Consider the following 21,833-nt stretch of genomic DNA (forward strand, 5'->3'; position numbering starts at 1 on the left):
GCTTCCCTACACTGGCTTCCTGTTAAGGCAAGGGCTGATTTCAAGGTTTTACTGCTAACCTACAAAGCATTACATGGGCTTGCTCCTACCTATCTTTCCGATTTGGTCCTGCCGTACATACCTACACGTACACTACGGTCACAAGACGCAGGCCTCCTAATTGTCCCTAGAATTTCTAAGCAAACGGCTGGAGGTAGGGCTTTCTCCTATAGAGCTCCATTTTTATGGAATGGTCTGCCTACCCATGTGAGAGACGCAGACTCAGTCTCAACCTTTAAGTCTTTACTGAAGACTTATCTCTTCAGTAGGTCCTATGATTAAGTATAGTCTGGCCCAGGAGTGTGAAGGTGAACGGAAAGGCTGGAGCAACGAACCGCCCTTGCTGTCTCTGCCTTGTCGGTTCCCCTCTTCCCACTGGGATTCTCTGCCTCTAACCCTTTTACAGGGGCTGAGTCACTGACTTACTGGTGTTCTTCCATGCCGTCCATGGGAGGGGTGCGTCACTTGAGTAGGTTGAGCCACTGACGTGGTCTTCCTGTCTGGGCTGGCGCCCCCCCCTTGGGTTGTGCCGTGGCGGACATCTTTGTGGGCTATACTCGGCCTTGTCTTCGGACGGTAAGTTGGTGGTTGTAGATATCCCTCTAGTGGTGTGGGGGCTGTGCTTTGGCAAAGTGGGTGGGGTTATATCCTGCCTGTTTGGCCCTGTCCGGGGGTATCATCGGATGGGGCCACAGTGTCTTCTGATCCCTCCTGTCTCAGCCTCCAGTATTTATGCTGCAGTAGTTTATGTGTCGGGGGGCTAGGGTCAGTCTGTTACATCTGGAGTATTCTCTTGTCTTATCCAGTGTCCTGTGTGAATGTAAATATGCTCTCTCTAATTCTCTCTTTCTTTCTTTCTTTCTCTCGGAGGACCTGAGCCCTAGGACTACCTGGCATGATGACTCCTTGCTGTCCCCAGTCCACCTGGCCATGCTGCTGCTCCAGTTTCAACTGTTCTGCCTGCGGCTACGGAACCCTGACCTGTTCACCGGACGTGCTTGTTGCACCCTCGACAATTACTATGATTATTATTATTTGACCATGCTGGTCATTTACGAACATTTTAACATCTTGACCATGTTCTGTTATAATATCCACCCGGCACAGCCAGAAGAGGACTGGCCACCCCTCATAGCCTGGTTCCTCTCTAGGTTTCTTCCTAGGTTTTTGGCCTTTCTCAGGAGTTTTTCCTAGGGAGTTTTTCCCAGCCACCGTGCTTCTTTCACATGCATTGCTTGCTGTTTGGGGTTTTAGGCTGGGTTTCTGTACAGCACTTTGAGATTTCAGCTGATGTACGAAGGGCTATATAAATAAATTTGATTTGATTTGATTTGATTTATTTTCTGTTTAGTTCATGTTAACCGGACACAGCTATTTTCAGAGATGTTGGATTGGGTTCAGGTCCGGGCTCTGGCTGGGTCACTCAAGGACATTCAGAGACTTGTCGCGAAGCCACTCCTGCGTTGGCTTGGCTGTGTGCTTAGGGTCGTTGTCTTGTTGGAAGGTGAACTTTCGCCCCAGTCTGAGGTCCTGAGCGCTATGGAACATGTTTTCATCAAGGATCTCTCTATACTTTGCTCTGTTCATCTTTCCCTCAATCCTGACTAGTCTCCCAGTCCCTGCCACTGAAAAACATCTCCACAGCATGAAGCTGCCACCACCATGCTTCACTGTAGAGATGGTGCCAGGTTTCTTACAAATGTGATGATTGGCATTCAGGCCAAAGAGTTCAATCTTGGGTTCATCAGACCAGAGAATCTTCTTTCTCATGGTCAGAGTCATTTAGGTGCCTCTTGGCAAAATTCAAGCGGGCTGTCATGTGCCTTTTACTGAGGAGTGGTTTCCGTCTGGCCATTCTACCATAAAGGACTGATTTGGTGGAGTGTTGCAGAGATGGTTGTCCTTCTGGAAGGTTCTCCCATCTCCACAGAGGAACTCTGGAGCTCCCCAGAGGAACTCCAAGGCCCTTCTCCGATTGCTCAGTTTGACCAGGAAGCCAGCTCCAGGAAGAGTCTTGGTGGTTCCAATCTTCTTCCATTTAAGAATGATGGAGGCCACTGTGTTCTTGGGGCCCTTCAACGCTGCAGAAATCTTTTGGTACCCTTCCCCAGATCTGTGCCTTGACACAATCCTGTCTCGGAGCTCTATGGATAATTCCTGCTCTAACATGCACTGTCAACTGTGGGACCTTATATAGACAGGTGTGCCTTTCCAAATAATGTCTAATTAATTGAATTTACCACAAGTGGACTCCAATGAAGTTGTAGAACAATCTCAACGATGATCGATGGAAACAGGATGCACCTGAGCTCAATTTCGAGTCTCATAGCAAAGGGTCTGAATACTTATGTAAATAAGGTATGTTTATTTTTAATACATTTGCTAAAATTTCAAAAAAACTTTTTTTGCTTTATCATTATGGGTTATTGTGTGTGGATTGATGAGGAACATTTTTTATCAAGGGGTCTGAATACTTTTCGAATGCACTGTATATGAGCACCAATGTGGTTTTATTGTGTATGCAAATTGGAGTGGGTCTAGGGTTTCTACGATAACGGTGTTGATGTGAGCCATGACCAGCTTATTCAAAGCATTTCATGGCTACAGACGTGAGTGCTACGGGTCGGTAGTAATTTAGGCAGGTTACCTTAGTGTTCTTGGGCACAGGGACTATGGTCGTCTGCTTGAAACATGTTGGTATTACAGACTCAGACAGGGAGAGGTTAAAAATGTCAGTGAAGACACTTGCCGGTTGGTCAGCGCATGCTCGGAGTACACGTCCTGGTAATCCGTCTGGCCCAATGGCCTTGTGAATGTTGACCTGTTTAAAGGTCTTACTCACATCGGCTGCGAAGAGCGTGATCACAGTCGTCCGGAACAGCTGATGCTCTCATGCTTACTCACAATATTTCTTATTCTTAACAGTGATTACAATGAAGGTGAATATTTTTTTTACATTTAAAGATAATTTGTTAATCTGAACCATTCTGAAAATTTTGCCATGCCTGAGTAGGCTTCATTGATTAGTGCATTGAAATTATTGTGTGATTGTCACGACACCGACGGATGGTGGCACCCCCCCTCGACCGGGCGGGGCTTGGCGGTCGTCGTCGCCGGCCTACTAGCTGCCATCGATCCTTTTTGTTTCACTTTCTGTTGGTTAGGTCTAGGTAGGCACGCACCTGTTTTGGGTTAGTTATTAGTAGTAGTTTAGCGTAGTATGTCTGTGTTTGTGCGTGATTATGTTCCTTGTCGGGTTTGTGTGCTTGAGGAACGTGTGTTTTTTTCCCCCCTCTGCCTGTGGTTGTTTTTTTTGTGTTTTACCACCGCAGAAGTATTTAAGGGCTGCGTCCCTATTTTCTGACGACCATAACAGTTTTCTTGAATTAAAGTGTGTTCAAGAATTGACTGTCTCCTGCGCTTGACTCTACCTCTCCTGCTTCCTTGAGCCAGCCTTGACAGTGATAAAACAAGTTGGTATCATCAGCAAAATGTATAGGAAGTACAGTAGACGACACATCAGCAAGGTCATCCATATAGATTTGGAATAAAAGGTTCAAGGATTGTAATGTAAACATATTGTATGATTACTTAAGGAAAATAGTTCATTTCCACTTTTTTTTACATTAGCTAGCATGCCCAATTTGAAAACGCTAGCTCGAACATCCCTGACCTAAGTGTCGTAGCTGACTTGCCCTATTCAAGATAACATGCTACAGATCACTGAAATCAGGCTGGTTTAGACACTGAATAATTAGCTAGCTAATTAGTAATGTTGTCACACCCTGATCTGTTTCACGTGTCCTTGTTATTGTCCCCACTCCCTCCAGGTGTCGCTTGTTATCCCCAGTGTATTTATCCCTGTGTTTCCTGTCTCTCTGTGCCAGTTCGTCTTGTATGTTCCAAGTCAAGCAGCGGTTTTCCCGTACTCCTGCCTTTTGCAGTCTCCTTTTTCTAGTCCTCCTGGTTTTGACCCTTGCCTGTTCTGGACTCTGTACCCGCCTGCCTGACCATTCTGCCTGCTTTGACCTCGAGCCTGTCTGCCACTCTGTACCTCCTGGACTCTGAACTGGTTTTGAAACTTTGCCTGTCCACGACCATTCTCTTGCCTACTCCTTTTGGATTATTAAACATCTTAAACTCCAACCATCTGCCTCCCGTGTCTGCATCTGGGTCTCGCCTTGTGTCATGATAAATGTAGTAGTATAAAGTTGTAATTTACAATCTACAAGTAGCCGTACACCAGAGCTAACGTTCATAAGAGGTTCACACCTTTCTTCCGATGTTGTTTGATCAGTGAGTAGGCCTATCATCTGGCCAAAATGACATGAAAAGTGATCAAAATATATGAACAGTATTGCAGTAATTTCAGCAGTTCAGAATTATTTTGATTTTAGATAGCAAAGCAATCGACATCCTATCCTAAACTTGTCGGAAGCGAGAGGCATCCTGCTGTCATTCGTTAGCCATGTCATTTTGAGCTGCATCCCATTTCATGCTAGCTCTGGCCACTCACCTTAACTCCTCTGAAAGGTGTAAAAGCATTGATTGGATTAATTGTCTACCAATACAGTTACAACAATCCACTACTTTTAATCTTTGAGGGGGGTGAATGAGTGCACAGGTGAGAAGGGGTGCATGCACACGCACATTGTCTTCCCATTTTCTAATTAGTCAACAATCATTGAAGCTGACAGCTGACTTGTTTCAAAAATGATTGCTTTAAAAATAATCAATATAGTGACAATCTTTTTTTTGAAACAATCAAGCTGAGTGTTGTTTTTTATCTCATGCCCAAATGGAATTAGACAATTTACTCATCATCTAAAATACATTTGCAAGACTAGCCATCCCCTCTAATTACTTGGCTCCATCTGCCCCTCTGTTTAAGAAACTCAATATCCAATTATGCACCTTCATTTACAAATACACATACCTCCCAGACATCCTACCCAAACCCTTCAATCGATTCTTCCAGGTTCATTCCCAAATCCATGCATACAACACAAGACACTCCGATAACCTTCACCCTCCCCACTGCCGCACCACACATTTTCACTTCTCTATCAGATACAGAGGTTCCATACTCTGGCATTTATATCTTCACATTGCCAAAACATCATCATTGTACATCGTCTTTTTGGGGTGTGGTTTTCATATAAACCCATCTGCACTGTTTTGACCTTGTTTTTATCTGTACTGTTGTGTCTTTCACTTATCTTCTTTGGTGCGAATAAATCAAACCTAAAAACAGGTGTAGACGATTAAAAGATGCATTGTGATCTGATTGTGATCTTGGGAGGTAGTCAGGCACGCATTGTGTCTGGATATCTTACCAGAATAGATGGATCTGGACAGTGAAACCATTTCTATCATCATTATCCCGCCGTCTAAAGTAATTGAGAGGTGGCACCATTGACTTACGGCATCAATATGTGTCTTAAAATATAATTATTTAAGAATACCTATCAAATGATTTGCATATAGGAAATCTGGTCACAATGTGAACACAGTGGATGGATATGAGACACATTTTAATCCCATGTGTAGACATATTTCTGAGAAGGTGGGCAAAATCAGAATGTGGACAAGATCAGGGCAAATGACGCATGTTAGCGGCAGGTATAAACAAGTCTTTTTTTTGGTCATTGTGTCAATTCAAAGTTGGCAACAATGTCACCTCGATGAACACTGTGATAGTAACCAATGGTGTAACTTTTACTAGGTACCGTACATGGGGGACCTGCCCCCCCAAAAAAAACTTTTGAAAGAGACAATATTATGGTACGACTATGTATGTGCATGAGCAGCGAGGGTTAATTCTATTGGATAAAACAGCCATTGAAAAGCAGTCACCACTGATATCAGTATTCATCCCTTATACTGTACATAAAACACATTTCACAAAGTGTGTGAAAATGTGTCTTAAAAATGTGCCTTCACGCGACAGCTGGTCTCTGTAGTCTGCTCTCTCTCCCTCCCTCTATCTCAATCTCTCTCCTTCTCCCCCTTTCTCTCCCCCGTCTCACACCATTGTAGGTAAAGAAGTACCCTTGAGTCTCAGATCTAAACGTTCTCTTTCCTTCTCCCTCTCTATCTCTCTCTCCTTTTCTCTATCCCCCTTCTCTCTCCCCAGGCATGTAAATAAATGCCATCGAGTCTTAGATCTAAACTACCATCACTGTCAGCACACAGGCCTTGATGTTTGTTTCCCCGATGACTCTTCTTCTTCCTTCGATCTTACACGATTCCCGTGGCTACAATTAAGGCTTGAATTTGCATATTGAAGTGTCAAGCGAGCAGCGAGCGCTGCCCTCATAAGCAGAGATGAGGTTGTTGTTTCATTTCTTTATGAGACCACAACGATTGAGATTACGTGAAGGGATCGTTTGCTGTGGCTCAGGAGACCACCACTTGAAGAGGCGTTGACACCTCAGCGGTGAAAGATATCATCCAAAGACATTAGCAACTTTTTAATGTGACTAAGCTCCCCGCTAGTCCACTACCTTACGTGTCCCCTGCTGTTTCCCGGCATGTACGCATTTTAGCGGCTCTTCATTGAGGACCTGTCCTTTAAAAAAAGGACGTTTCTTTTTGAAGATGATGTTTCTGGAATGAGATGAGTGGTGCTGATGAGACGTGTTTTGATTAATTCTTTATTAATTAATTAAAGGAAAATATGAAAGAGTGTGAAGGAAGCGGAGTGAAGCGGAATAGATCCAAATCATGACAAAAAAAACATTGGATTACTTTCCCCAATATTTTTTTATGTTGATTTTCACTGATCTCCTTCCTTTGAGTAAATTCAGACTTAGATGTTCTAGCATTGGCAGAGACAGCTGTGGAGCGCCAATGAGGTGGAGTATGTAGGCTAGTGCTGCAAATCAACAGCTATGTCTTGTTCTCGGTACAGTTCTAAATCTCCCTTGGGAGGCTCACTGATGTTGGGTGTGTTGTTGTGTGAATCTCAAAGGGTGGGTGTGTAATAGGGCAAAAAAATTGAAAACAGCATAACACAAGATCATTATTTGGTGTTCTAGATCATGAATTACAGAGAATGCTATTGGTCCTGGGAAGGATGCAACATTTCCCCGATTTTATTTGTCGATGAGAGATGACATATCACAAGCCATTGCCAAGGACTGTCACCTAGAATTTCAATTTGCAAGTTGTTTGTCATAAGCATTATTTCATTCCATTATCTGGGTAGTCTTATAGTGGCCAGAAATCAATGATAATTAATGCAAGAGCTATTCTTTCTATTAAGAAAGCATAACATTAGAGAAGACATCCCCAAAAATCTACAGATTTGATGGCAATCCAGGGTGGGATATACTTCATATACAGTCTGTGTTTGGACAGTTGTGATTTTATCACACCAACTAAGCTGTACCTTACCGTCTAATAAATGTGAGTACTACTTTAGATACCTCACCCAAGGGCATTGTAAAGCTGTCAGTCTGCCATCTCCCTTCTTCTGAGATTTCTACTGTCTTCCTCTGAGCTCTCAAGCCTTTGTCTAATGCCACACAGAAACAACATTATCTAACCACACACACACACACACACACACACACACACACACACACACACACACACACACACACACACACACACACACACACACACACACACACACACACACACACACACACACACACACACACACACACACACACACACACACACACACACACACACAGATAGACACGTGTGCCCTCTCTCTCTCACACACATCCACCACCCACTCCAATACAGAGAGCTTTATCTCCAGTACTCCATGCCTTTGGCACTGCCCACATCACAGACCCAGGAAATACCGGAGTCCAAAAAACACTCCTCACCTGCAGACTAGAATAACTAAAAGACAGTATATATATATATATATATATTCACAGAAAATGAGTTGTTTCTATGGCCACTCTGTAGGGCCTACTTTTGAATACTATTATGCTATTATGACTTATGTCATCGTGATAAAATGTTGATTAACGTGCACGGTCCCTGTCAAATAAATATAAAAGCAATTTAATGCAAAGCGTGGTGCACTATACAGCCGAAAATGCGCCTTTTAAAGGCATTTTCCCCGCATTTCCCCCATCGCACTATTGCATTCGTGGTAATTACTGCGCATTTTGGCTCAACCATAATTTCCTTTAAAAGTATGTTAGTGCGCCGTGCTCTAACATGCCTTGCATTAAATCCCAGTCTAAATAAACTTAAAAGCTAATGAAGAAAAGAGTTCCCCACAAGTTCAGAAATCTATTTGCATTCAAAGTGTGCAAAGATAACGAGAGTAAACATTCCATTATTTATGACAGTCAATATGAATGACAACAAACATTCAACAGGTGAGTATAGTGCAATGCATGATTCACATGACTATACAAATGAATAAATAAACAGTAAATATGATATCATGAGGTATAGAGAGCAATGGTAATAGAGCAATGTGGCGTCTTTTTGTAGGCACTAACTCTGGTATGGCTCGTTGGGCAAAGCCTATGGGGAAATTAATGTTTTATTTTTTTGGCAAAAATAACGTCTGTGGTAAACAGAGGCTTATGAGATCTTCTAAGTTTTGTTCTAGAACACAATGTATAGAAGTTCTCCTAAGCCTGTGTTAACCTCAGACTTTATTTTCGCCGTTTATCCCAAAACCCTATTATTTCCCCATTCATTTCCGTCATAGCAATGGTTGAACGAACCAGAGGTTACTCATTTCTGTTTTTTTAGGACTACAAGCTGGCGAGTTCTATACTGTAAACTATGAGGGCAGATTTTTGCATAGCAACCCAAACAGTTCAGTCACCACCCCCCAAACATGCAAACAAATACCACCATTTACATTTTAGTAATTTAGCAGACGCTCTTATCCAGAGCGACACAGTTAGTGCATTCATCTTAAGCTAGATAGGTGGGAAAATCACATATCTCAGTCATAGTAAGTACATTTTTTTGCAATAAAGTAGCTATCAGCAAAGTCAGTGCTATTTGGATGGGGGGAGGGGATCAAGTGTGAGGGTTATTTCATGAAAGGCAATAAATATTTGGGGTGAGGGGTGAGGTGGGGGTGTGAATGCTGTGGGATTATACCATACTAAAATACTATTTGACGAGGTAGGGTTTCAGACATATTTGGAAGATGGGCAGGGACTCTGCTCTCCTAGATGAGCTTTGACCATGGAGTGTCTTTAAAATCATATGAGTTCCTAAACTGAGTTTATCCTCTGGAAAAGCCACATTGTGAAAGAGAGAGATACAGTTTAAGACACACGTATATCTATGTTAATTGAAAAGTAGATAAAGTATGGGGATGATACATTCCAAGATTATATTGATTGCCCCACCCCATGCTCTGCGCAATGCAATGTGAATTGTAGCACATAACATAATTACGGCATTAAAGGGATCGTTCACTTTGTTGAAGTTTTAGCTCATTTTCGATGTTGTCATTTCATCCTAACTGTTTCACATTAGTTGGTTATTTAGCTCGTTTTATTATTATTATTTTCTAATTTAACGTCCAGAATCTCCTGGCAAGGATGTAGCAGTGCAAAAAATGAATTATCCCTTTAACACCCCAATACTACTGTAAAGGCAGGTTGTGTGTAGGTATGGATCAGAAAGAAGACTCCGTCTTGGTGTGCTCCCCAAGACAGGTGTTGCTTCCCAGACTCTCCCTGCTGTCACCAGCCTTAGGGACATACCCCACGGGATCTGAACGGATGATATACCTGTAAAACAGGATGGAGAATTCCTCTCACTCTGAGTGGTTTGATATGTTCAAACATTTGTTTATCCACAAAATAATACGGAAATGGGAGTAATATCGAGTAGGAGACATTCTTGATTTTTTTCAACTTTTATGATCTGACACACCATTTGAACATTGAACAGTGTGTGTCGGCAGAGTGTCGGCAGTCAAACTCCTTGGAAGACCTTGGAAGTCGTCAGCCACTCAGCCTTGTTAAAATAAACCAGAAGGTGGCAGTAGCGTTGTTTGGCAATGCATATCCGTGTGTATTGCTTATTGTCTAGATTCCAAGCTATCTGCGCTAATGTTGCTATTTTGTAGAAAGCCCTTATTGATACTAGCCAGATGGCCACAGCTAGATAACTACCTAGCAAGATGACGAAGAAACGATTTAATTCACTCTCTATGATCCCATACTGCCAGTACCAGCCCGTAGCCAAATGTTTAGCTAGCACAGGACACTGCACTAACTCAGCAGCTAACACTGGCAGCTGTTTCATGGAAAGTAGCTTATCCATTGTGATTTAATTATTATGTCAATACTAGCTGCAGTGGTTAGCTAGCTTGAAGGAAGTATTTAGTGTTGTGCTACCATCCCATAGCCTACTTTGCATATGAAGTGTGACTGGCTCATCCGTGGATGTACGGAGAAAATGCCCTCTTTTTTTATGGGGTCGTCACGCAGCAGGTACCACTTTTGTTCTAGCAAGAGACGGAATGGCCGTCCACTGTGATAAGTACCTATTGGCAGTGAGATTCTAGGTGTTTCATGCTTTCGTCCGCACATCGTGTTTGAGTGCGTCTTTAGCCCGTAATTAACTACTTACTGCCATACTTACACTATGTCATTCAGTTCCAGTTTGGTGTCAGGAGGTGGGTTGATCAACACATATGTGTGGGAATGAGTGCTCTGGTTCTCGCTCATGTCATCTAGAATACGAAAAAACAGCAAATCATAGGTCCTAGTGGTCATAGGTCCTGTTCATACTTGTGAACTGTTGATAAAGTTTAAAACGTACAGTTTTTAGCCATCTCAAAATTTGCATCAGCCAATTAGAATTGTCGACGTAGTTGAACATGACAGAACGCTACATGTTAGCTTTTCCCATGAGCTAGCCTGGCACACATAGCCCTATGCTAACACGTCCAGCTGGTAGCCTAGTCAACAAAGGTAAACCTTGAATTTTGAGGTTTAAAATATCCCTCTGTTGGCCAAGTTTACCTATTGTAAGCAGTGGTGTAAAGTACTTTAAAGTACTACTTACTAAGTAGTCTGTACTTTACTATTTATATTTTTGACAACTTTTACTTCACTACATTCCTAAATAGAATAATGTACTTTTTACTCCATACGTTTTCCCTGACAACCAAAAGTACTCGTTACATTTCGAATGCTTAGCAGGACAGGAAAAGGGTCCAATTCACACACTTCTCAAGAGAATATCCCTGGTCATCCCTACTGCCTCGGATCTGATGGACTCACTAAACACAAATGCTTTGTTTGTCAATTATGTCTGAGTGATGGAGTGTGCCTCTGGCTATCTTCAAAACATTTTTTTTAAATGGTGCCCTCTGGTTTGATTAATATAAGGAATTTGAAATGATTTATACTTTTACTTTTAATACTTAAGTATATTTTAGCAATGACATTTAATTTTGATATTTAAGTATATTTAAAACCAAATACTTGTAGACTTTTACTCAAATAGTATTTTACTGGATGACTTTTACTTGAGTAATTTTCTTTTACAGTATCTTTCCTTTTACGCAAATATGACAATTGGGTACTTTTTCCACCACATGCCATTGTTTGGTGGATAAAGTTTAAGATCTTTGATTGACTGATACGGAATTTGATACAGGAAATAATCGTGGCCAGCTGATTTTGTGTTAGCATAGGGCTAAGTGTGCCAGGTAATTTTGTTATACACTGAACAAAAATATAAAACGCAACATGCAACAATTTCAAAGATTTTACTGAGCAACAGTTCATATAAGGAAATCTGTCAATTGAAATACATGTATCTATGGATTTCACATGACTGGGAATACAGATATGCATCTGTTGGTCACAGATACCTTTAAAAAAAGGGCCGTGGATCAGGGGCGTAGATCAGAAAACCAGTCAGTATCTGGTGTGACCACCATTTGCCTCATGCAGCTCGACAATGGGCTTCAGGATCTCGTCACGGAATCTCTGTGCATTCAAATTGCCATCAATAAAATGCAAATGTGTTCGTTGTCCGTTGCTTATGCCTGCCCATATCTTAACCCCACCGCCACCATGGGGCTCTCTGTTCACAACGTTCACTTAAGTAAACCGCTTGCCAACACAACGCCATACATGCTACGCTGTCTGCCATTTACGGTTAAAACAGGGATTCATCCGTGAAGAGCACACTTCTCCAGCCTGCCAATAAGGTCAAAACCCTGGTGAGAATGACGAGCACGCAGTGGACTTCCCTGCAGTCAGCATGCTAATTGTACATCTGTGGCATTGTGTTTTAGAGTGACCTTTTATTGTCCCCAGCACAAGGTGCAACTGTGTAATGATCATGCTATTTAATCAGTTCATTGATACAGTATGCCACACCTGTCAGGTGGATGAATTATTTTGGCAAAGGAGAAATTGTCACTAACAGGGATGTAAACAAATTTGGGCACAAAATGTGGGAGAAATACGTTTTTATGCAGATGTAAAATTTCTGCTATCTTTTATTTCAGCTCATGAAACACAGGACCAACACCTTACATGTTGCATTTATATTTTTGTTCAGTGTATTTTGTGTTTTTATGTGCAATTATTGGGAGACTATTCAGCCTGAAGAACACCACGGGAGATTACTCGGGCTGGTTCAGAGCAGGGACTGGCGACTGAGGAGCTGCAGGGAGGTGACTTGACTCAGCGAGGATGGCGAAGCAGTGGAAAGATTTGCAAGGCAAGGTGGAACCAGTCTACTTGCAAGTCGTCGCCACCAACGTGGTTTGGACAGCGATGGACGCTGGATGATTAGTTCTGCGAGCTATTCTCAAGGAGTGCAACCACTGCCATCTGGTGGACTATTTAAATGTGTTATTGTTTTGGTCTTTGCACAGTTGTTGAATTATTTTGACCATGTGATGTTTACTACAGATCAGCATTTAACTGTGAATGTGTAAAAAATTAAATGTGCTGAAGAGGACCACAATGGAAATAATTTTTTACTTTTTAGTGTTATGCTCAACACATTTTTTATGCATTTCTGGCTGCATTGTGTTTTTAAATTGTCAATTAAATCAACCAATCTCATGGGAAATGCTCAAATGTAGCGTTCTATCACGTCATCGATTCTAATTGGCTGATGCAGATTTTGAGAAGTTTAAGTATGGACACCCAGTGATTTAAGCTACGGCCAGCCAGAGATTTTACAGATTGACGGATGATGGACAATGGAGATGGACGGATGATGGACAATGGAGATGGACGGATGATGGACAATGGAGATGATTGTTCTTTAAAACCTCACAATGTCTGCCTTTCCCACAAATGCAACTTGTCCGAAAATAGTTAAATAGAATTTAAACTTTTGACAGACAAAAACGGACAATGAGGAATGCGGCCAAACTGAGACGTATGAATATGTATTCAATTATATGCATTCATCATTGTCCGTTTTTGTCCGATGTTGACTGACAATCATCTCTGTCGTCCATCCACCCACCCATCCATCCATTAATCAACTAAGCCAGAGTATCATGTTTCAAACACATAACGTATTTTGCCTTCTATTCCAGGTCTTGGAAATCCAACTAGCAATCCCCCAAAAACATCCCTCCTCAGGTGTGGTTTCTCACCGTAAGCCGTGGCAGAGAGTCCCAGGCTCTTCATCCGGTTGTTCACCAGCTCAGCCAGCTCCTGTCTCTCCGAGCGTCTGGCCCTCAGACCCTGCTGGGCCCCACTCTGAGCCCCCCTCTGGTTCCCCCGTTGGCCTCTCCGGCTCAGCTTTCGTGCCCACTGCATGCTCTTCCTCCTCAGCAGGGGGGCCTTCCCGTCCAATGGGTCGCTGGAGTTGGAGCTGCGGTGGAGCCCTCCGGCCACAGGGGGAAGCTCTATGTCGGTCTGCTCCTTGGCGTCGTCAAAGTCCTCGACACATATCGAGAGCTGTGACTGAGTATAATCGAAACACAATGCCATATAAATTAATGAAGTCCATAGTATGTCCATGGTGAAACAGGGTAAAATGAAATGACCAGAACAAAGTGAATTAAAACACACAGAAATATGGAGTTAAATTGATGCCCAAAAAGTTTCACAAATGATCAAGAGCGAGGCCAGAGAATTTATAAGTGGTTTTGACGATGATTTCTTACTGACATTACCACCAGTGGCGAGTCTCACCGCGTTTGTCAAGCACAATTTAACCAAGACATATTACAGCAGAGGAAATCCACCTTCATCTGCACTAAAATGAGATTTAGGGCTCTATTTTTGGCTGGTGCTAAGGAGGCGCAAGAGTCAAATGCACGTTAGTTTGCAATTTCTTCATGTAAGAACTGGCACACTAGAATTTTCCACCCCTTATACCAGGTTAGGCAATTGACCTGTCTAACATCAACTGCTCGCTTGCACTGAGGTGGGAGGGATGGTAATATTTGAGGTGTGTCCTTAAAATCAAGCGTAAAAGTGACAATTTCATGCAACACTAAAATAAAATGTCAAGACCCACCAAAAGCAGGTCTTTTAGAGCGGCAGCACAGCCTATCCAGCCGGGATGCCCATGGAACGAGATTATTATTTGCTTCCTCCCATTTCATTTCATTAGATAAAAAAACAAGAATAACCTACCCTCCCCTTAATCAAGGCTGGTTTAGCAGCTTCACAGAAGTGCATATTTGTATCCTGGACAAATATTAGCCAAGTAGCCTATGAATAAAGGGGTTTTAAATTATCTACTGAGAGTGTCTTGAAATATTTGAGTTTTTTGCTTTTTTTGGATGAGTGGGACAAAATTCCTCCAAGAGCGTGGTGGGACTGATCAACAACTACAGGAAGCATTTGGTTTGAGCAATTGTAGCTAAAGGTGGCTCAACCAGTTATTGAGTGGGACAACATTTTCACACGGGGGCATTGGGTGTTGCATAACTTTGTTTATGAATATGTCACTGTTGTGCTATTTGTTCACTCAGGTTCCCGTTATCTAATATTAGGTTTTGGTTAAACATCTGATAACATTCAGTATAAAAAATATGCAAAAGTAGAGAAAATTAGAAAGGGGCAAATACTTTTTCACAGCACTGTATATGTTTTTTTTGCATGGGCTGCGTCTCAGTCCACCGCATCCACCGCTATGCCAGCCTTCCACATCTGCAGTGTAAGGCACCTGTGCTGCAGCAGTGTTTATCAGACCATGAGACATCCCGAAAATCGGTCTTCTCATGAAAACGGTTTGGCCTACAAACTAATATGACTACTCTATGGAAAGATGAGACTCTCACAAACCTAGGACCAAAACAAACGGGACTCGTCTTAAGATAACCGGTACCAGTTTAAAAAATGAATGGATGTATAGAAGTTAGTTTTGTGCCTACCAAAAAAAATTGTTAAATATGTGTAAAAAAAATATATATATATATATATTTCCTGAGCTTTCTTATACAGTTGAAGTCGGAAGTTTACATACACCTTAGCCAAATACATTTAAACTCGATTTTTCACAATTCCTGAAATGTAATCCTAGTATAAATTACCTGTCTTAGGTCAGTTAGGATCATCACTTTATTTTAAGAATGTGAAATGTCAGAATAATAGTAGAGAGAATTATTTATTTCAGCTTTTATTTCTTTCATCACATTCCCAGTGGGTCAGAAGATTACATACACTCAATTAGTATTTGGTAGCACTGCATTTAAATTGTTTAACTTGGGTCAAACGTTTTGGGTAGCCTTCCACAAGCTTCCCACAATAAGTCGGGTGTATTTTGGCCCATTCCTCCTGACAGAGCTGGTGTAACTGAGTCAGGTTTGTAGGCCTCCTTGCTCACACACGTGTTTTCAGTTCTGCCCACAATTTTATATAGGATTGAGGTCAGGGCTTTGTGATGACCACTCCAATACCTTGACTTTGTTGTCCTTAAGCCATTTTGCCACAACGTTGGAAGTATGCTTGGGGTCATTGTCCATTTGGAAGACCCATTTGCGACCAAGCTTTAACTTCCTGACTGATGTCTTGAGACGCTGCTTCAATATACTCACATAATTTTCCTGCCTCATCATGCCATCTATTTTGTGAAGTGCACCAGTCCCTCCTGCAGCAAAGCATCCCCACAACATGATGCTGCCACCTCCGTGCTTCACGGTTGGGATGGTGTTCTTCGGCTTGCAAGCCTCCACCTTTTTCCCCCAAACATAACGATGGTCATTATGGCCAAACTGTTATATTTTTGTTTCATCAGACCAGAGTACATTTCTCCAAAAAGTACGATCTTTGTCCCCATGTGCAGTTGCAAACCGTAGTCCGGATTTTTTATCGGGGCTTTGGAGAAGTGGCTTCTTCCTTGCTGAACGGGCTTTCAGGTTATGTCGATATTGGACTCGTTTTACTGTGGATATAGATACTTTTGTACCTGTTTCCTCCAGCATCTTCACAAGGTCCTTTGCTGTTGTTCTGGAATTGATTTGCACTTTTCACACCAAAGTACGTTCATCTCTAGGAGACAGAACGTGTCTCCTTCCTGAGCGGTATGATGGCTGCGTGGTCCCATGGTGTTTATACTTCCGTACTATTGTTTGTACAGATGAACGTGGTACCTTCAGGCGTTTGGAAATTGCTCCCAAGGATGAACCAGACTTGTGGAGGTCGACAATTTTTTTCCTGAGTTCTTGGCTGATTTCTTTTGATTTTCCCATGATGTTAAGCAAAGAGGCACTAAGTTTGAAGGTAGGCCTTGAAATACATCCACAGGTACACCTCCAATTGACTCAAATGAGGTCAATTAGCCTTTCAGAAGCTTCTAAAGCCATGACATCATTTTCTGGAATTTTCTAAGCTCTTTAAAGGCACAGTCAATTTAGTGTATGTAAACTTCTGACCCACTGGAATTGTGAAACAGTAAATTATAAGTGAAATAATCTGTCTGTAAACAATTGTTGGAAAAATGACTTGTGTCATGCACAAAGTAGATGTCCTAACCGACTTGACAAAACTATAGTTTGCTAACAAGAAATTTGTGGAGTGGTTGAAAAACGAGTTTTAATGTAAACCACCGACTTCAACTGTATCTCCTAGAGATATTTTTGCCATTTATGAATGTGTTATTCAATACGTTGCCATGGGATTTGGTACTAAAGATCAAATACATTGATTTTTATTATTTTCTTAATCCCTAAAGGGGAACTAAAATGTAAAAATTCAAATACCTAAATGATCCATGGTATGACCATCTTAAAACAATTCCATATGTCAGCTTGAATATTAATTGGTTTTCACAAATCATGGAATCTCATAAATGGGGCTGAACTTACTTGGGAGTATGGCTCGCATTGCTTACGGGGAAATAAAAAAGGAAAGAGGAATAATATCAATGACTCTTACTGTGTTGTAATGTGCTTAAATAATCATGAAAGCATGCAAACACTAAACATGTTAACGTAACAAATGAAGAAAAACACACACACACACACAAAGCACGACAGAATGACTTCAATGAACCATAATGACACTATAATCAATGTCGCTGTAATATGTAATTAACTCAAACATTCAACCTAAACTGGCATTTTACAGCCAAACAAATTATATAACATTATTAGAACACCCTTGGAGTCTAGAGGGCACCTCGGAGGAATCAGCCATCTGGGATTCTGTCCTGTAGATGCCGATGGGAATGTCACCGACAGTGGAACACAGTTTCTGATAGAGCCTTCCATACGTCTGGATCCACAGGTCATCCTCGGAGATCTGCATCTAAAAGGTGAGGAGGAGGTCATTTCCAATGCCATTTCTCTATACAGGAAAAACACATTCCTTGCAGCAGCAACATATTTGATCTAGACTCCAGAAACACTGTGCATTACACTATAACCATGAGAAGTACACCGACTGGAGTCACTTACCTGTCAATATAAGGATTTGGACAGACAAGGGAAGCATGCATTAAGCAGTTTGCTGAGTATATTCTCAGATCTTAACTGCTGTGCTGTCACACATAGGACTACTGTACCGTACAACAGGTGCATCTTAAAATAGTCTACAGAAGCCTCCTTACTTCTTTCCTTCCATCTGACATAAGGAGAGGAAGCCACATTATACTATTGGGATGAACCAAGAGAATCCTTGCCTTTTTGCCTATCATCTGGAATGAGAAGGAAGATACTTTTGACTATTGAGGTGCACCCCGACAGAGAGTAACTCACAGAGCAGAGGAAGCCAGAACCCGGGGTGGTGTCCAGGCCAAGCAGCAGCCTGGTGATGGAGATAATATAGTCTTTGACAAACGACTGGGAAAGCAGACCAGGACAAACAGAAGAAAAGTTAAGGAAATGATGTCAAAGAGTGTTTTTGTGCACAGTAATTTAATAAACAGGGGCATTTATGATCAATTCAACTAGCATTATATCCTATGAACACTGGGATACATATGAACACATTGTATGTTCCATTAAGGGTTTTAAAAGTAAATATCTGGTTGGTACATTTTTTGGGCAATAAATAACTATAATCACTCCAGCACTTGCCCTTTCGCAAAACCAGTCTCTGCCACAGAGATAACCTTGTTTTAATTAGCCTCTGTAGGCTAATTAAAGAGATTAGCCTCTGTATACAGTACCATAAACCTCTAATTAGGTAGCTACCTCAACAGTGAGTATACATCCAACAGCATTCCTATGCTCTCTGCTGCAGTACAGTACAGGTTATTACTGCCTGGTTACCTGGTAGAGGAGAGTGTCCAGCATGCCGATACTGAAGACCCTCCCGGCAGCGAACGGCAGGCGGAACATGAAAGCCAGGTTGGAGCCTTTCTCCCGCTCTTTCTAATAAATAATAAGTCATATTAATACATATTTGTAGAGTGCTTTTCAATACATGCAGGAATCACTCTTTCTGCTCCCATAGATATACTGTATACCAGTCAGGGACACAGAAGACCAACAAACTAATGTTAGGACAGCATCACAGGGTGTATAAATCTGTAGCATCCATTTAGAATTTCTTCTCACCACCAAATATGGTGAAGAGAGGAAGTCTAGCGGTGGGAAGTTGGAGAAGATGGAGCTAGATTAAACATGGCCAACATTTTCTCATCGATGAAACATTTGATCTCAATACAGCTTTCTGTTACCGAAACTAGAATATATTATGAACAGAGTGCACTAAGCTTTGTAGACTTGACCCATTCAAAGAGTTTCAAAAAATGGCATTGTTTAGAAGTAGTGCAAGGGCAGATTGTTATCGCACATGCGCACTTCACAGATTAGGCATTCCCTAACGGAAATATGGAAATACATGCCAATAGCATCTCATTTACTTGAATCTCGTAAGCCTGTGCTTGGCTCTGCCCACCTCTTTGTTTGTTCTGCCCACTATGCTTAATTTGCTCCCATTGGAAATGACACCAATGAGATACAGTCACCTTCAAAATTATTGCCATCATTGATAAAGATAAAGACAGTATAAAATAAACAATACAAATACTGAGCTATATTATATGGTCAAAAAACGTTGAACATTAGATTATTTTATACTAATACAATTGCTCAGAGAAAAATATTTAGTTTAACAAGTCATTTAAAGCCAATAGAGAATTTTTGTCAGCTGGTAACTCTCTTGCAAATAACTACCGGTTCCGCGGTAATTGACCATTAATTCATATAAACACGTGTAGGTTATTTACTTTAATTAACATAAACACATTTAGCATCTCTGGGCTTCCATGCATAGCCTACAAGCTACTGATGCAGACATTTGGAACATGTAGCCTATAAAAGTCACCTCGTCATAGAGGGATTAACACGGTTATCAAAACGCCACGCCGGGGTAAGCCTACATGAAACACAGCCTTTATTTTAAGTGTTTCTAAAAACCCTCATGGGAAAAATGAATGGTGGAAAAACGATTAGAACCATTTCTGTTTGACCGCTAGGTTTTATGGGTATTATAACTCATACCCTGGTACTCTTTGACCATCAGCGGCATCAGAGTTCCGTTTTGGATAAGCATAGTTCCTGTGACACGTGACTGCAGTCATGACTCGTGACTGCTGGTGTGTTGGTAATATAGTCACTGTAACAGCCCTAGGTAAGACATGTAAAATCCATTTGTCATCCATCACTATAGGAAAAAGTACAGATCTCACAAACAAGAAGAGAAAAATTGTTGTTGATCTTCACAATTCAGGAATTGGGTACAAAACAACTGCCTAAAAAACAAAACGCATACTATTATTAGAGCAACAATTAAGACATTTATAACCACTGGAACATTGGTAAACTTGCCTGGTATTGGACACGAGGGTATTTTGTCCCCACGCGCAGTAAGGAAGATGGTTTGGGAGGCAAAGGAAAAATCAATTAGACACCACCTCCATGCCAATAGGCTCATTGGAAGGGTTGCCAGAAAAAGCCTCTATTGAGAGCAACCAACCAGCCTGGAGTAGGCTAAATTACATTTGCACTCGGATTGAACCCGTTGCTATGGTCAGATGACACAATGTTTAGCTCTTTGTCCATGCACACCAGTGAAGGATGGATATGCTGAAAATAACCTCATACTGTAAAATAAGGTTGTGAATCTTATGATATGGGGCTGTTTTGCTTCCACTGGTCACGGGGCCCTTGTTAAGGTCAGCTGCATTATGAACTCTAGCAAGTACCAGGGCATTTTTGCCAAAAACCTGCTGGCCTCTGCCAGGAAGTTGTAACTTGGCCGCAAGTGGATCTTCCAGAAAGACAATAACCCTAAGCACACATCAAAATAAAAAAAATGTATGGTTATTGACCACAAAATCATCCTTTTGCAATGGCAATCTCAAACCCCTTTGAAAACCTGTGGTTTGAATTGAAGTGGAATCCATAAGATCAGATCAAAGGATATCAAGGATCTGGAAAGATTCTGTATGGAGGAATGGCCTAAGATCCCTCCCAATGTGTTCTCCAAATGCATAAATTATTTTAGAAAAAGGCAGTTGTATTAGTATAAAATAATATAATTAACACATTTTTTAGAATACAATATAGCTGAGTATTTGTATTATTTAATTTATACAGTATTCTTTGCTCATCTTTATCAATGGTGACAATAATTGGGAGGTGGCTGTATCTTGGGTTAATCACCAGTATCTTTGGAAATGGAAACGTAATATGTTTGTACTGTATGTAGGCAATTGTCCAATCTTTGCATAATTATGTATAACCATCTGCTCCTTTGCTTTGAAGACTACTCAATGTGAGTAGCCTTTGCTGCTGGAGACAACAAGACATTAGTGTAGACGTTGAATTTATAGAGCTACAGACATCTGCACACAATAGTTTGAAGAAATAATTAGTAAAAATACCTATACAATCCAATGCGTGATATAGAGCAGCACACTGAACAGACGATAACGAGCTTCTACTTTACGGTTGGGCTGACATCTCCGCCAATGTCCGGGACATATGTTGTGTTCAAAACAACTGGGAAATGGGAATTTGAAAATCTCTGACTTCCGACTTCAGTGCGCTCGAGACAACGAGCTCCGACTGGTAAAAATAGTTTTGAACGGTCATCCAACTCGGAATTCCAAGTCGGGAACTCTGGCCTCTTTCTAGTGTTCCGGCTTTCCGACCTGAAGATCACCGACGTCATGATTTCATCGTCTGAAGGTAACCAAGTACTGGGCCGTCAAAATTGCAAAAAGTGCATAGGTGGTAAAATGTACCAAAAAATAACGTGACCAAAAATGGGTCTAAAAAAAGTATTTTCTCAGATCTAGGACAGACACTCCAAAACCTTGTTCCTTATAATACATTTTTTCCTGTCTGTTTTGCCATTTAAGAATGTGTTATTTTATGCGTTTCTATGGAT

General features: G+C 41.4%; 1 protein-coding gene across 1 annotated transcript in view; it reads right to left on the bottom strand.

The window, feature by feature from the left end:
• Positions 1–8,968: 8,968 nt before the first annotated feature.
• Positions 8,969–21,833, bottom strand: part of LOC115156646 (potassium channel subfamily T member 2-like) — a 74,243-nt gene continuing 61,378 nt past the window's right edge. The window contains exons 24-30 of the mRNA XM_029704161.1: positions 18,704–18,805; positions 18,188–18,271; positions 17,610–17,738; positions 17,297–17,317; positions 13,631–13,943; positions 10,636–10,726; positions 8,969–9,776 (exon numbers count right to left, since the gene is read on the bottom strand). Coding sequence (XP_029560021.1) covers positions 9,662–9,776; positions 10,636–10,726; positions 13,631–13,943; positions 17,297–17,317; positions 17,610–17,738; positions 18,188–18,271; positions 18,704–18,805 — 855 coding nt within the window. The 3' untranslated portion in view covers positions 8,969–9,661. The remainder of the gene's footprint in view (positions 9,777–10,635; positions 10,727–13,630; positions 13,944–17,296; positions 17,318–17,609; positions 17,739–18,187; positions 18,272–18,703; positions 18,806–21,833) is intronic.

This window comes from Salmo trutta, chromosome 21, assembly GCF_901001165.1.
Source record: "Salmo trutta chromosome 21, fSalTru1.1, whole genome shotgun sequence".
In the NCBI taxonomy this organism is placed as follows: Eukaryota; Metazoa; Chordata; class Actinopteri; order Salmoniformes; family Salmonidae; genus Salmo; species Salmo trutta.